Here is a 14,213-nt window from a genome sequence, read left to right as displayed (position 1 = left end):
AGCATATTAATCACTATCATTTATAATGAACATTGATCTCCGTAGAGAGAGTCTTCTTACTTTGCCTTGGCTTCTTTTGGCCTTTCGTGTTTCCATACACATCTCAGGGCAGCACAAGACACAGTCATTAGTGCATGGATCAGGACCAGGGCTGCTCCTCTGCCTTGTTTCCTTCAATTAAGCAACGGCCTGAGAACCTGCTCTGCCCGCCCAATGAACAGGAGCCCAAGGGTCCTCCTGAGGCTCTGTTTTCTAGACCTGAAGAAACTGCAAAGATGACTCGAATGAGAAGCATGGGGGCAGCCAAGGCCAAGGTCGGGGCCACTGACTAATGTCAAAAAGAGCGCAGCAAGCTCAGGTACTTGGGGCACATTGGCCCCGCTCTGCTCCCCGTGTCAGGCTCCTCTGCCCTCCGTGCCTGGTGGAGTCAGGGCTCTAGGTTGCAAGCAAAAGAGAGAGAAGCTTGCTGACTCAATCCGAAGCAGAGAGGGTTCTAAGAGACAGACCAGACCCAGGGGGATGCGGGGTCCCACACTGCCCGGCAAGGAAGGGACGATGTGGCTGAGTGCACGGCTCCAAAAACAGCTTCAGTAGTATTCCCAGTGCCTCTGGCGATGCCGGAATCTCTCCACTCCTTACCATGACTTGGAGTCTGCTTCCTCCGCTCTCGGACCTGGGAGGAACATGGCAACTTCCTCGATGAATAGGATGTGGCAGAGTGACGCTGGGTGATGATAGTGCTAAGCCACAAAGGCCATGTGCTTCCCTCCCCTCTTCCCCAACAGGTGGTCAAGCTTGCAACCAGCAGCCACATGGTGAGGAAGCCCAGGCCACGTGGAGGGACCCGACAGGCGTTCCAGCCGACAGCCCTAACCGAGGGCGTGGCCATGGGCCAGCATCAACCACCAGCAATGAGCCTCTCCGATTCCGGTCCCCGGACTCTGAGGCAGGCTCTGAGGGGAGCAGAAAGGAGCTGGTACCCCCAAGCCCCCCTACTCCAAGTTGCACATACATGAGCAACGTAACAGACGCCACGATTTTAAGCTGCAGGTTACGGTTGGTTTGTTACACAGCAGTGGGTCACTGGAACACAGCGACCACGCCCCAGCAGAGATCACTAAGTGGACACGGCCTAGGCCTCCACTGCCGCCACCACCACGGCCACTGCTGCTGTGGACTTTCCCTCCTTCCTCCTCAAAGTCCCAGGAGCGAGCACATGACCGGCTCAAGGTGTCCAGTGCAGGCCGTGCCTGGGGCAGGGTGAAGAGAAAGGGGCCATGGGAGACGGGAGCCAAGAGGCCCCCTCCCACGAGGCTGAGGGAAAGGTGGTTTCCAGGAAGCGCTCCTGGGGGAGCCTGCAGCTCCTTGCCCCAGGCCCTGTGCAGCTGCCTCTTGGCTGAGCGCTTGCCTGCCAGGCTCAGAGCACAGGCTGCGTTCCCTGCTCGCTGCAGTGCTGTGCAATTGTGTTCAAGTGGCTGAATCTCTCTGGGCCTCAGTTTCCTCACTGGGAAAGAGGAGAGGTTAAGAGCACCTATCTCATTCGGCATTGTACAGATTCAAAGCGTGAACACGTGCAAGGAGCCTGGCCTGGCTCCTGGCTTGTAGCATGCACTCCAGGCCGTAAGCGGGATTTTACTGATGATGAGTTTCATCGCCAGCATCCCCTCCTCAGACCCCCATCCAAAGGGGGGCTGCCCTAGCCCCGCCCCCCTGGGGGGGGGCGGCCGTCACTAGTATCTTTCTTTAGGATGTCCTGCTTACTTGCAATAGGTTAATCTGCTTATTCAAGAATTCACATACCTGTGTTTCTCACCTTACTGGTAATTCACACCTTTTTATTTTTTATTTTATTTTTAAATTTTTATTTATTTATTTTTGACAGGCAGATTTAGACAGACAGAGAGAGAGAGAGAGAGAGAGAGAGAGAGAAAGGTCTTCCCTCCATTGGTTCATCCCCCAAATGGTCACTGCACTGATCCGAAGCCAGGAGCCAGGTGCTTCCTCCTGGTCTCCCAAGTACTTGGGCCATCTTCCACTGCCTTCCCAGACCACAGCAGAGAGCTGGACTGGAAGAGGAGCAACCAGGACTAGAACCTGGGGTACCGGCGCTACAGGCGGAGGATTAGCCTAGTGAGCCGTGGCGCTGGCAATTCACACCTTGTGTCTCCACTAGTTGGAGAGTCCTTTGTCAGTCATGGGTGTGGGGCACTGCCCTGTCCTTGGTGTTGAACAGAAGGTAGGGTCAGGGGACTTGGGGAGGCGTGGCCCGGACCCCCTTCAGTGGAAGGTGCGCTGCCCCGGTCACCAGCAGAGCGGCTGGCAGGCGACCCTCCACAGTCAGCTGCTTCCGGAATGGGTAGGGGGAGCTGTATGTCCCCCCAAGTCACACCCCTTCCCCAGGCAAATCACTGACACAGAGCCCTGGACAAAGGTCCGGCCATCTCAGCCCAGCCTGGACAACTCTGACAACTCTGTGCCAGCTGCAGAGCTGCCTGTGGGGTCCCCCGAGGCTGCCACGGGGCCTGCACATGGTTCAGCTCCTCCCCCCTCCACTCCTGCTCCCCCCCTGCTCCCCCCTCCCCTCTTTCCCATGGGTGCTGACCCCCAGGTAAAATTCCTTAAGCAGCATCCCGCGCCCTGAACTCCATCTCAGAGCCAGCTTCCTGGGAACACACAGCCCGGGAGCGGTGGGCTTGGGGAGACAGGAAGTGAGCCTTTTCTGGAAGAACAAGGGGTCTGCAGCTGCCCCCCTCTCTGTGGACATGCGCGGTCTCCCTGCCCCAAGGAGCATCCCCTTTGCTAGCAGCGGTAGGGGGTGGCCTCCTGCTCTGGGCTGGGTGCTTGCAGGGTTACTGTCACTCGTGACAAGTGTGTGAGAGGAGACTGAACCCACAGGATGTGGGGAGAAGACCCCGGGCAGATGCTCCCCGAGGACTGGGGTGAGAATGTGGATTCTAAATGCATGACAGGGCTGGGAGGACCCAGGGTCCCACGGCACCGCTCAGTATCCTGCCCAATGCCCGCACAGGTGAAGGAAGGTGAGCTCCGGCCGCTGGCCCAGGAGACAGGTGGTCTTTACCCAGGAGGTGGGAGGAGGCGGGACCATGGGCCCTGTTGTGAAAGCTCAGATCCTCATGGGAAACCCAAACTCAAACCAGAGGCCTAGAATCGATCTTGTTGGGGTGGGGTTGAGGTCAGTGACCCGGATCAGGAGGTCGGTCTGGAGTCAGGACTTGGTCTGTGATTGGGGTGAGGAATCAGTCTGGGGCTGGGTCAGGATTCCATGTGGAGTCAGAGCTTGGTCTTTGGGCAGAGTCTAGCCAGGAGCCAGAAAGAGACCGGGGGTAGGGCTCATTCTAGCACCAAGGCCGTGACCCAGTCTAGCTCTGAGGGCTCTGTCTGGGACACAAGCAAGAACCTCTTCCCAGTGTCAGTCTGGGATCTGCTTGAGGCTTGGCCTTGGCCCAGGTTTGGCCTTGATCCTAGACCAGCAGTCTGGGGTCGGCATTCAGTCCTGCAACGAGCGTCTGAGTCAATGCATTGTTCTACGGCAGGGTTGGCCTATTTTTTGTAAATAAAGTTTTATTGCAGCACATCTGTGCTCACTTGCGCGTGCCTGGTCTGTGGCAGCTCTCTTGCTCCAGACACGCAGCTAAGCAGATGCAGCAGAGACCTCAGGGTCTGCAAAACCAGGAATATTTCCTGACTGCTCCTGACAGTGAAAGTCACCAACCTCCATTCTAAAGGCTTGGGGGCCCCTCTGCGTGTGAATGCCCAGACCCTTGACCTAGCTCGGGGTCAGCCTCCTCCTGCAAGGTTCAGGTGGTCTTTCAGGGACCAAGGGGACTCAATGAAAGCACAGGCATGGAACTCAGTCAGGACCTGCTGCTGGCATCCTGGTCCCCATGACCAGCCAACTGCAAGGCTTTCTTCGGCCTTGAACTAGCTGCTCTGCATGGTCAAGGTGGTGACCTCTGCATGACAGCCAATCCCGACCTATACGTGTATATTTTTTTTTCCATTTTCCAAAACCACATCCCCATTCACACTGTCCCTGGGGGGCTCTGAGCTGTCTGCTCTCAGTTCCCTGCCAGGGCCCTCCCGCTGGCTGTTTTGGGTGGAGCTGGAGTCACCTCTGGGGCCAGTTGGCCCCATGGAAGTGCTGCCTCACTTGGCTGAGAGGCAGCCAGGGCACGTGAGCAGTGGAAGCAGAGTTCTCTGGCGGGTGGCCCTCATCGCCTTCAGCTACTTCCTTCTCCCCGACATGCACACGGCCTGCTACACCCTCCTGCTCTGGAGCTGAGCAGAGGCTGATGCCTGGGTCTGCATCGTGGGTCAGTTCCTCCCTCTGCCCCTGGCCACTCCTTCCTCAACATCTCAAAGCCAGCTTCCTGGGCATCGAAGCCTGCAAGAGCCAGGCTGGAGGAAGACGGGCAGTTGGCCTTTGCTGGAAGAACAAGGGGTCTGCAGGCACCCCTGGGGCTGGCACCCCGGGCTGGCACGTGGCGCCCCCTGCTGGGTGGGGCAGCCCTTTCTCCAGGAGTGACATGTGACTTCCTGTTGCCATCCGCTCCCTTCTCCCTTCCCCTGCCCCTCTTCCTGCTGCACAACCCGAGCTCTGTCGCCAGCTGCTCCCTCCCATGAACTGGCATCAACAGGCTCGGTCTGGAAGGGGAGGGCTGAGCTGGGCAGCCCTGATGCACTGCAGGTACCCACTCACGGTTCCCCAAGTCCCATGTCCACACTGTGCACAGCAGCAACCATGCCACAGGGTCCACGTGCTTCCTGCCCCGTGTTTGCAAAGACCCACTACATAATTGATTCCACTCGAATTTGTATCCAGGAGGCGTCTCGCTGCAGATGAGCCCGTTCTGTTGTTTTTCAGAGCACTTAGCTTACACGATTGGTTTTAATTCCTCTGCTGGCCCAGAAGGCTCTCAGAGATGAACGCTGCATCCAGCACCGTGACCTTCAGGGTCTTGGTGATGTCTACCCTGGCCCTCGTCCTGGGCTCTGTGTCCTGTTCTGGCTCCAAGTGAATGATTTGCATAGCGTAAGCGAGCAGCTGCGGATGCTCCAAGTCAGCGTTGTGCTTTACTCCAAAGAAGCAAATACTGGGTGTCGCTGGGCTGGTGGCTCCTGGGTGGCCACAGCCAGATCGGATTCGGGGCTGCAGATCTTAGTGGGATGAGACCCAATGGCACAGCCTCTCCTTTATCTTCTTCAGTTGCTTCCAGCCAGCGTCAGCCCCTCGGGTCCCAAGCTTGTGTCTCCATTGAGGGAAGTCTCCCATTGGTCACCATGGACTGCTTCCCAGGAGCCTGACTTTGGGGTGACACTTACTCACTGGCAGTGGCATCTCCATGGGCCCCCGCTCTGCCTCTAGGTCACCTTGTGGCCTTGGCAAGGCCCCTCCTCCTCTGTGATGAGAGTGTTGAGGGATGTTTAAATCCCAGCTCTCCCACATCCGGGTTTTCTAGCAGGCCCTGGGCAGGATTCCTGGACCTGGATGTGGCCAGGGCATTTGGAGAGTTGAGAGAGAAACAAGGAGAGTCCAAGGGTCAGCCAAGGTGGCGGTGACTGGCTGGGCCCGGGATACTATGACGGTTGGGTCTGCCAGCTCCCAGAGAGGGTGGTGGTGAGGCACAGGTGGTAGGAGTGTCCTGGGTTCCTCCATCACCCACCGTTGTCCAAAAGTTCAAGGGCTACTGAGTCCAACACCTCATTTTCCAGAAGGAGAAACTGAGGCCCAGGGAGGAAAAGGACTAGCCTGAGTTCATGAGGTCGGGCAGAGGCTGAGCAGGACTAACCTGGGCCTCCTGGCCTCCACTGAGCAGGGACCAGAAGGCAGAGAGGAAGGGAAGAGGCTCTCCATCCCCAGTGGCCGTCACTTGGCTGCGGCCACGTGGATAACCGCAAAGCCCTTGATGTCCGCGAAGTGGGCGCTGACGAGATCCACCTGCAGCTGCCTGGGGCCGCTCCTGGAAGGGGTGATGCTGAAGCGGACCGAGGCCTTCTCCTGGGGCTCCAGGGCGGGCACGCTGGAGGAGAGAGGTGGAGAGAGGCGGCCTGTCGGTCCTCGCTTCTACCTGAGTCCAGCCTGCCCGGCTGTGGCTCTCCAGGGCCCTCCCAGTCAACTTCGCCCTGTGGCTCCACCTCCAAGTCTCAGCAACACGGGTCCAGCTTACTCCTCTCCTGTCACTCGCATCCTTCCAGGCTCCTCCTCATGCCCCGACCACACCTTACACTGCCCCCTGGGCTTCTGTCTCCACTGTTCTTCCTGTCGACAACACCCTTCCCATCCCAGTCGCAGCCAACACCCAGATCAAGCCTCTCTCCTAGGAGGTCTTCCCTGACTGTCTTTCCCGGCTTCTGTCTGGGAAGGCCTCCTACCCTCTAGAGACCTAACAAGCTCCTCAATCGAAGATTTCAGGCTCAGCTCAAATATCAGCCCCACTCGGACTCCCCCACCCCCACCCCCACCCCCACCCCCACCCCAGGGCTGCCTCGGGGGCTTGGGCTGTATCACACGTCCTCTCCTGATGGCCTTCTTTCTCTGAGGGCCCTTCTCAAAGCACAACCTGTTCATCCTAGTGTTCCCCAACACTTGGTGTTACCAGGCAGCTTAGAGCACAGGTCAGGCGGATAAAGGACAAGTCATGAGTGCATGACTGACAATGACTAAGTAAACAAAGAAGCCTGAAGCCCGTGGGTGAGGGAGCAAGTAAGTGCACAAATGAATGAATAGTGAATGAGAGGATGAGCAAACAAAAGGGTGGATAACTAAACCAATGAAAACTGAGTTGAGTAGATGAGGGAAGAAGTGACTGAAGTCGTGAATAAAGGAATAGAAGAAGGAATGAGTGAAAGACAGAGCAAGGGAGCGAGGTGGGTGAATAAGGGAGTGGATAAGTGACTGGCGAGGTGACTGGGTGGATACATTCCTGACTAAGTGATGGGCGTGGACAGTGGCACGCTGATGGGCATGGACAGTGGGCTTGCTTCCGGGGTCCAGCATCCCTCCTGCACCCCCCTCCCCTCCTGGCAGCCCCTCTCCTGCCCAGCCCCCTTGGCCGTCACTTACTCGATGCTGAGCTGTCCTCGAAGAAGGCCGCTACCCTCCACCATCAGCACGCAGTCCTCCACTCTCTCCCACAGGGGGTTCACCACCGTCACTTCCACCACAACTGCCACGCCCACTACCGCTGGGCCCCGCACCTGGAGAGGCCACACCCGTGAGCCGCTCCTCCTCCCCATCCCTCCAGGAAACCCCTGGTCCTGGCCGGGTCAGGGGATGGGAAGGTCATCCTCACCCCCACCCCGTGCCCATGCCCCTCCTCCTCGCCCTTGCCAGTGGAAGCTGGCGCTGACAGCACAGACCCCCCACCGCTGACACCCTCCCCAAGTCCAGAGGGGCCCACGGAGAACCAGGTGCTCGAGTGGACTGGAGCCACCTTGATGGTGATGAAGTCCTCTAGAGTAATATCCTTCTCCACCAGCAACTTCTCTCCCTTGGCAACGAGGCACATAGCAGCCAGCAGGATCTTCTTGTCCTCTGTCAGGTCCTCTTTGTACTGGGAGTAAGCGATCACAATCGGGATCTTCTTCTCTGCAGGGGAGGCAGAGGAGCGAGTTGGGAGCTGGTGTTCCTGATGGGAGCTGGAAGGAGAAGGGGACGCCCACCCGACAGCTGTATCCTCTCTGGTCCTCACAGGTGAAGAAGGCATGGCCCACAGAGGGCAATTTCTGGCCCACAGTCACGGGGCCAAGGTGAGGAGGGGATGCCGTTCAGGCCAGTACACTGCCCCGACACCAGCATGTCTTTCCCAGAGCTCCCGGAGATGTGGCTAACTTTTTTCTGATCATTTAAGAGGGACGCCAACCATCAAGCAACCAGCCCATCAAGCACTGAACCCACCAGGAAGTCACTCACTGTTTATTGAGCACCTACTGTGTGCAGGTATAGAGAAGAGGGAGACCAAAGGCCTGTCCAAGCTTCCAATCCAGCACCACCAACTTCCTTGCAACTTCTCCAAACCACACCCAGCTCCGTGAAGGCCCCGCCCTCATCAGCTGCACCAGCGGCGGGCAGCCTTTTGTGATTCCCCCCTCTCTCTGAGCTCCACTGGCTCCTTCCCACCACTGCACACGCCCCTGCCTGTGTATTCTCTTCGTGTGCGTGTGAGTCAGCACGAGCCATTCTGACTTTCATTCATATTTGGGCTTTGTTTTGCACAGTACAGAAACCTGCTCTCAGGTGCGACATGTCCCTTCTGGTTTGCCCCAGGCCTGACCATCCCCTGCTGTACTGCTGCTGCTTCCTTGATTTGCATTTTCTCCCCTTCAAGTCTTCAACTTGTAGAAAAGGTCTTTAAAGGGCTTGAGCTTGCCCATGCTGTCAGTCCCCACAGCGCTCTGCCCGTGGGTAGATGCCTGTAGAGGCCAGGAGGTGGAGCTGCGTGTTACAGTATCACCTTGCGTTATGGGCTCCCTTAGCCCAGAAGGTCATTATTGAAAGGAACTTTGCTACAACAACAGCAAAATTCATAACTACAAAGGCTAACATTCATAATTAACTAAGGGATTAAAGTGTACTAGGCATTGTCATGGATTATTTCAGTTAATCATAAACACTCCCTTGAGCTGAAATTATCACTACACCCCTCATAATAACATTATAAATGCTGCCAATCACCACCAAAAATGAAATGTTCATTGGGTGGTAGGAATGACAGCAAATGCTTTCTGTACAGTACATCACTGATGCCTTGCAGGTGTGGTCCTGGGACCGGCGGGATCAGCATCACCTGGGAAGTTGGACCAGTGCAAACCTTAGGCTCCAGTGTGAAGACCACACCTGCCACCAATGAGTTGCTTGGGCAAAGCTTGGGGCAGGAATTTAGGAGGAGGAGGAGTTGGAGGAGGAGGAGGAGGAAGGCAGCCCTTTATAACATGCAGTCCACGGCTTTTTGAATTTCTTTTGGCGGTGGGCTCCACTCGCTGTATGAATGAAGCTGACTCCTTCCCTAGGTCAGTGCTTCCTAAGAGTGCCATCGACCCACAGGATGTGACTGACATCTATAGAATACTTCACCAGCAACAGTGTACAGTCTTCTCAAGTTCACGTGGAAGATTCACCAAGATCCGCCACACTCTGAGCTGCAAATCACAAACTAACCACCTTGAAAAACCAGAACTTATACAGCATATGCCCCTAGATGAGAATGGGATTCAACTAGAAATAACAGAAAAATGGCTAGTGTGGGGAGCAACTGGGAGCAACTTGGACTAGACTAAGTTACTGGAATTAAGACTTATTCTATGCATCTGCTTTCCCACAATATGGCGCTGAGAAGGGAAACAGCTTCTACACAGCTGCCTCCAGTTCAACCAATAAACTGTGGGACCTGCTCCTGATTGGAGGAGAGCAGCGTACTCGGCGTGTGGGTAGCAGAGTTGGGATTGGTGGAAGAGGACTATAAAGGAGGAGAGAGACAACATGCACCAGGAACATCTAAGGGGAACATCTGAGGGAATACCTGTGCAGCCCCCGAGAGAGCCGGCCGGCGGTGTGCCGCTCCCCCGCGGAAGTGGGGAATGTGGCAGGGGGAACCGCCCTTCCACGGAGTTGGAAGGGTCGGTAGCCAACCCGGGAAGAACCAGCAGCAAACCCGGGGAGGGCCGAGCAGACAGAAGAACAACGCAGGGTCCTGTGTCTTTCCTCCACGAAGACGGGGAGCGACAGCTAGAAAGTCCCAAATACTTGGAGGTTAAAACAACACACTCTTTGAATATGTGTGCTGCAGAAGAAACCTTGAGAGAAATTGAAAAACATTTAGATAGAAATGAAAATAAAATTTATCAAAATGTACACTATGTAGTGTAAGTGCTTAGAGGGAAATTCAGAGCATTCAATGCCTAGAGTAGAAAAGAAGATTGAAAATCAATAATCTAAACTTCTATTTCAGGACACTAGGAAAAGGAGAGCAAGTTAGATATAGGCACAGCAAAGGAATAACAAAATTAGAGCAGAGGTCACTGAAATCGAAAATCAACAGCAAAAATTAATAAAACCAAAAGTTGGTTCCTTGAGAAAAATCAATAGGCTTCTAACAAGGTTAAGGGGAAAAAAAAGGATAAGACATAAATTACTCACATCAAAAATGCAAACGGGACATCCACTGCAGAGTCCACGAACATTAAAGAGACAGGAAAGGCCTATGATGGACAACCCTGTCCCACAAATGTGCAAACCTACATGAAATGGATCGATTCCTTGAAAGGCACAATCTGCCAAAACGGGAAAAGACTGAACAGGCCTTTGTCTATTAAAGGCATGGAATGAGTGATCAATAACTTTCCCAAACAGGAAGCCCCAGGTACCAGATGGGTTCACCGGTGAATTCTACCAAGCATTTTACAAAATTATACCAATTCTTCTACAATCTCTTCCAAAAGATGGAAGTGGAAGAATCCTTCCTAACTCAATCTGTGAGGCTGACATTACCCTGCTACCAAAACCAGACAAGGAAAATACAAGAAAACTAAAGAGAAATAAGCAAATAGATCAGTGGAACACAAAAGAGTTCCGAAATAGACCAACACAGTCAACCGATCTGTTTGTGAGAAACTTTAAATTTATTTGAGACAGAAGAGAGACGGCGCACTCCCATTCACTGGTTCTCTCCCTAGATGCCAGGGATGGGCCAGGGTCAGAACCAGGAGCCAGGAATGCGATCCATGTTTCTCACATGTGTGGCAGGAGCCCAATTATTAAACCGCCACTGCATTAGCGGAAGCTGGTGTCTGCAGCTGGTGCCGGGAACGGAAGCCAGGCCTCCCCGGTATCTGAACCACTGGTCAGACATCCTTGTTGAGAGTGAAGGCAACACAATGAGGACAAGGCAGCCTTTTCTTTCTTTCTTCCTTTCTTCCTTCCTTCCTTCCTTCCTTCCTTCCTTCCTTTCTTTCTTTCTTTCTTTCTTTCTTTCTTTCTTTCTTTCTTTCTTTCTTTCTTTCTTTCTTTCGACAGGCAGAGTTAGACAGTGAGAGAGAGACAGAGACAAAGGTCCTCCTTCCGTTGGCTCATCCCCCAAATGGCCGCTACGGCTGGTGCACTGCGCTGATCCGAAGGCAGGAGCCAGGTGCTTCCTCCTGGTCTCCCATGCGGTGCAGGGCCCAAGCACTTGGGCCATCCTCCACTGCCTTCCCAGGCCACAGCAGAGAGCTGGCCTGGAAGAGGGGCAACCGGGACAGAATCCGGCACCCCGACCGGGACTAGAACCTGGGGTGCCAGCGCTGCAGGCGGAGGATTAGCCAAGTGAGCCGTGGTGCTGGCCTGGTAATGATTTTCTAAATACAACATCAAAGGCACAATCTATGAAAGAAAAGTAATTAAGTTGGAATTTATTCAAATTCAAAACTCTGTTCTACAAAAAAAGAGAAACCACTGGGAAGAGAATGAGAAGACAAGCCACAGCCTGGGAGAGGACACTTGCGAAAGATGTATCTAATCAAAGACTGTTATCCCAAACACGCGAAGACCTCTTTAAACTCAGCAATAAGAAAACAAACAACCCAATTTTAAAAACGGGCAAAAGATCTGGCCGCCTTGCCAAAGAAGATATTCCAACGTCAGATAAGCATATGGGAAGATGAGCAACGTCATACATCATTAGGAAATTGCATATTAAAAAAGCAATGGGCTACGCTCACACATGTACTGAAACGGCAATAATGCACAACACACAAGGGCACCTGCTGGACTGGACCTGGAACCTGAGGCGCTCCCATTCACTGCCGGTGGGGATGCAAAACGGTACAGCCACTTGGAAGAAAGTTCCGTGTAACTAAACCTGCTCTCACGCTGTGACCCAGCATCTGACCTTGGTATTTATCCGAGAGAACTGAAAACTATGTCCACACAAAAACCCACACACGCACGTTTGCAACAGCTCTATTCATAACTGCCGAAAGTTGGACGCAACCCAGGAGTCTTTCAGCAGGTGGATGAGTAGACAGACTGTGTCCACCCACATAGTGGAATGCTCGTCAGTGATAAAAAATGAGCTATCAAGACACAAAAAACCATGGAGGAACCTTAAATGCACATTGTTTCCAATTGTAAGACTGTCCAGGCGAGGCGGAACTAGGGGGACAGCAAAAGAACCAGAGGTCCTAGGCGTGGGGTGTCCAGGAAAAAGGGGTGGGGAGGTGGAGCACAGGGAATATTCCAGGCAATGAAAGTGTTCTGGATGATTCTCCACATGTGGCTATTATGCCAAGCCGCAACAGAACACGCCACACAGAGTGAGCACTCACGTAAGCCAAAGACTGGTGCTACTAGTGTGGCAGTGTCGACTCAGCAGTGGTAACACATGTCCCACTCAGTGTTTGTAACAGGAAAGAGCGGTGTGATGAGGGGTGCAGGGAACCCTGTACTTTCCCCTCCATTGTTCTAAAACTGCTAAAAAAAGAAACCAATTTAAAAAAGAAGAAAGGTTAAAATACAGTACATGTTGTAGTAGTCGTACCATTTGGCTCTAGAATTCCTTCTTGTGAGTCTAACCTAACAAGATAATGCAAGAGCCAGAAGAAAAAAATGGAGGGTCTTTGGCACCAAGATGTTTACTTCAGTGTTATTTTTAATAGCAATAAGCTGATAACCACCCCAAAGAAGAAAAGATAAACAGCCATTTATTTATTTGAAGATTATACATCTATTAAAGTGATGTTTATAAAGAGCTTACAATATTTAAATTACAGTGTAATATGAAAAGAGCAGGCCACTAGGGAGTAGTTGCAATATTTAATCAGAACTGCACTGTTCAAAAAGCAAATACGCATTAAAACTTTGGAAGGGAAACATTCACAGTTTGTAGGTGGGTGGTAGAACCGTAGGTGAGTTTTCTCGTTTGCTCTTGAAATCTTTAATGAATATGTATTACTTTTAATTGCTAAAAGCCAGGGGAAAGAGTATGTTAATTAATATTTCATTATGAAGTGTTATTTGTGATTTAGATTTTGTGAAAAATAAATGAGAAAAAAGCTAAAAACTGTATGACACCTCCTTCCCATGCTTTCACGCCCTGTCAAGCCCGCAAGCCTCACTCAACAGGAACTGGCACAGAACGAGGACTTCTTTGTTTAACTGAATCCTTGAGTTTAGAAGTTACGGGACAGAGACGGGGGAGGGGGAAGAGAGATGAAGAGACACAGAGGCAGAGAGAGAGACAGAGATAAGAGAGAGAGAGAGAGGGAGGGAGGAGGGAGGGAGGGAAGGAGGGAAGGGCTGAGAGAGACGAAGAGAGACAGAGGAGAGAGGGAAGAGAGACAGAAATGAGGTAGAGAAAGACAAACAAGCCAGGAAAAGGAAGCAGGAATAATCCAATGGGCTCTACTGGGTAAATCTTATCTTTAGTGCTGTGTTCAAGGATCATGAAAAAGTTCCTTGAAATAATTTTTATTTAAAAAATATTTATTAATTTATTTGAAAGTCAGAGTTACATAGAGAAGGAGAGGCAGAGAGAGAGAGAGAGAGAGAGAGAGGTCTTCCCTCTGCTGGCTCACTCCCCAATTGGCTGCAATGGCTGGAGCTGTGTGGATCCAGAGCCAGGAGCCAGGAGCTTCTTCCTGGTCTCCCATGTGGGTGCAGGGGCCCAAGCACTGGGGCCACCTGCTGCTGCTTTCCCAGGTGCATCAGCAGGAAGCTGGATTGGAAGTGGAGCAGCCAGGACTTGAACAGGACCCCACATGGGATGCTAATGTCATAGGCAGTGGCTTTACCTACTACGCCACAATGCTGGCTTCTCCATTTGCTTTTTCTTTTCTTTCTCTTTTTTTTTTTTTTCAATAAGATTTATTTGTTTACTTGAAAGGCAGAGTTACGGAGAGGCAGAGGCAGAGAGAGAGAAAGAGTTCTTCCATCTGCTGGTTCACTCCCCAGATGGCTGCAATGGCCGGAGCTGGGCTGATCCAAAGCCAGGAGGCAGGAGCTTCTTCCGGGTCTCCTCCACGGGTGCAGGGGCCCAAGGAATTGCGCCGTCTTCCTCAGCTTTCAGGTTGGTTTAGCCCCAGCTGTTTATTTGAGGAGTGAACCAGTGGATGGAAGATATTCTCTCTCTCTTACTCTCTTCCTTTCTATCTCTCTTCCTCTCTGTAACTCTGCCTTTCAAATAAATGAAATAAATCTTGAAAGAAAAAAAAAAGCAAAT

General features: G+C 52.7%; 1 protein-coding gene across 1 annotated transcript in view; it reads right to left on the bottom strand.

The window, feature by feature from the left end:
* Positions 1 to 2,608: 2,608 nt before the first annotated feature.
* TGM6 (transglutaminase 6) overlaps positions 2,609 to 14,213 on the bottom strand; it is a 35,069-nt gene continuing 23,464 nt past the window's right edge. Inside the window, exons 11-13 of the mRNA XM_051845194.3 lie at positions 7,455 to 7,609; positions 7,085 to 7,218; positions 2,609 to 6,041 (exon numbers count right to left, since the gene is read on the bottom strand). Coding sequence (XP_051701154.2) covers positions 5,888 to 6,041; positions 7,085 to 7,218; positions 7,455 to 7,609 — 443 coding nt within the window. The 3' untranslated portion in view covers positions 2,609 to 5,887. The remainder of the gene's footprint in view (positions 6,042 to 7,084; positions 7,219 to 7,454; positions 7,610 to 14,213) is intronic.

This window comes from Oryctolagus cuniculus, chromosome 11, assembly GCF_051225735.1.
Source record: "Oryctolagus cuniculus isolate XC-2025 breed Fujian yellow rabbit chromosome 11, ASM5122573v1, whole genome shotgun sequence".
NCBI classification, from domain to species: domain Eukaryota; kingdom Metazoa; phylum Chordata; class Mammalia; order Lagomorpha; family Leporidae; genus Oryctolagus; species Oryctolagus cuniculus.
This window is presented reverse-complemented; position numbering and strand designations above follow the sequence as displayed.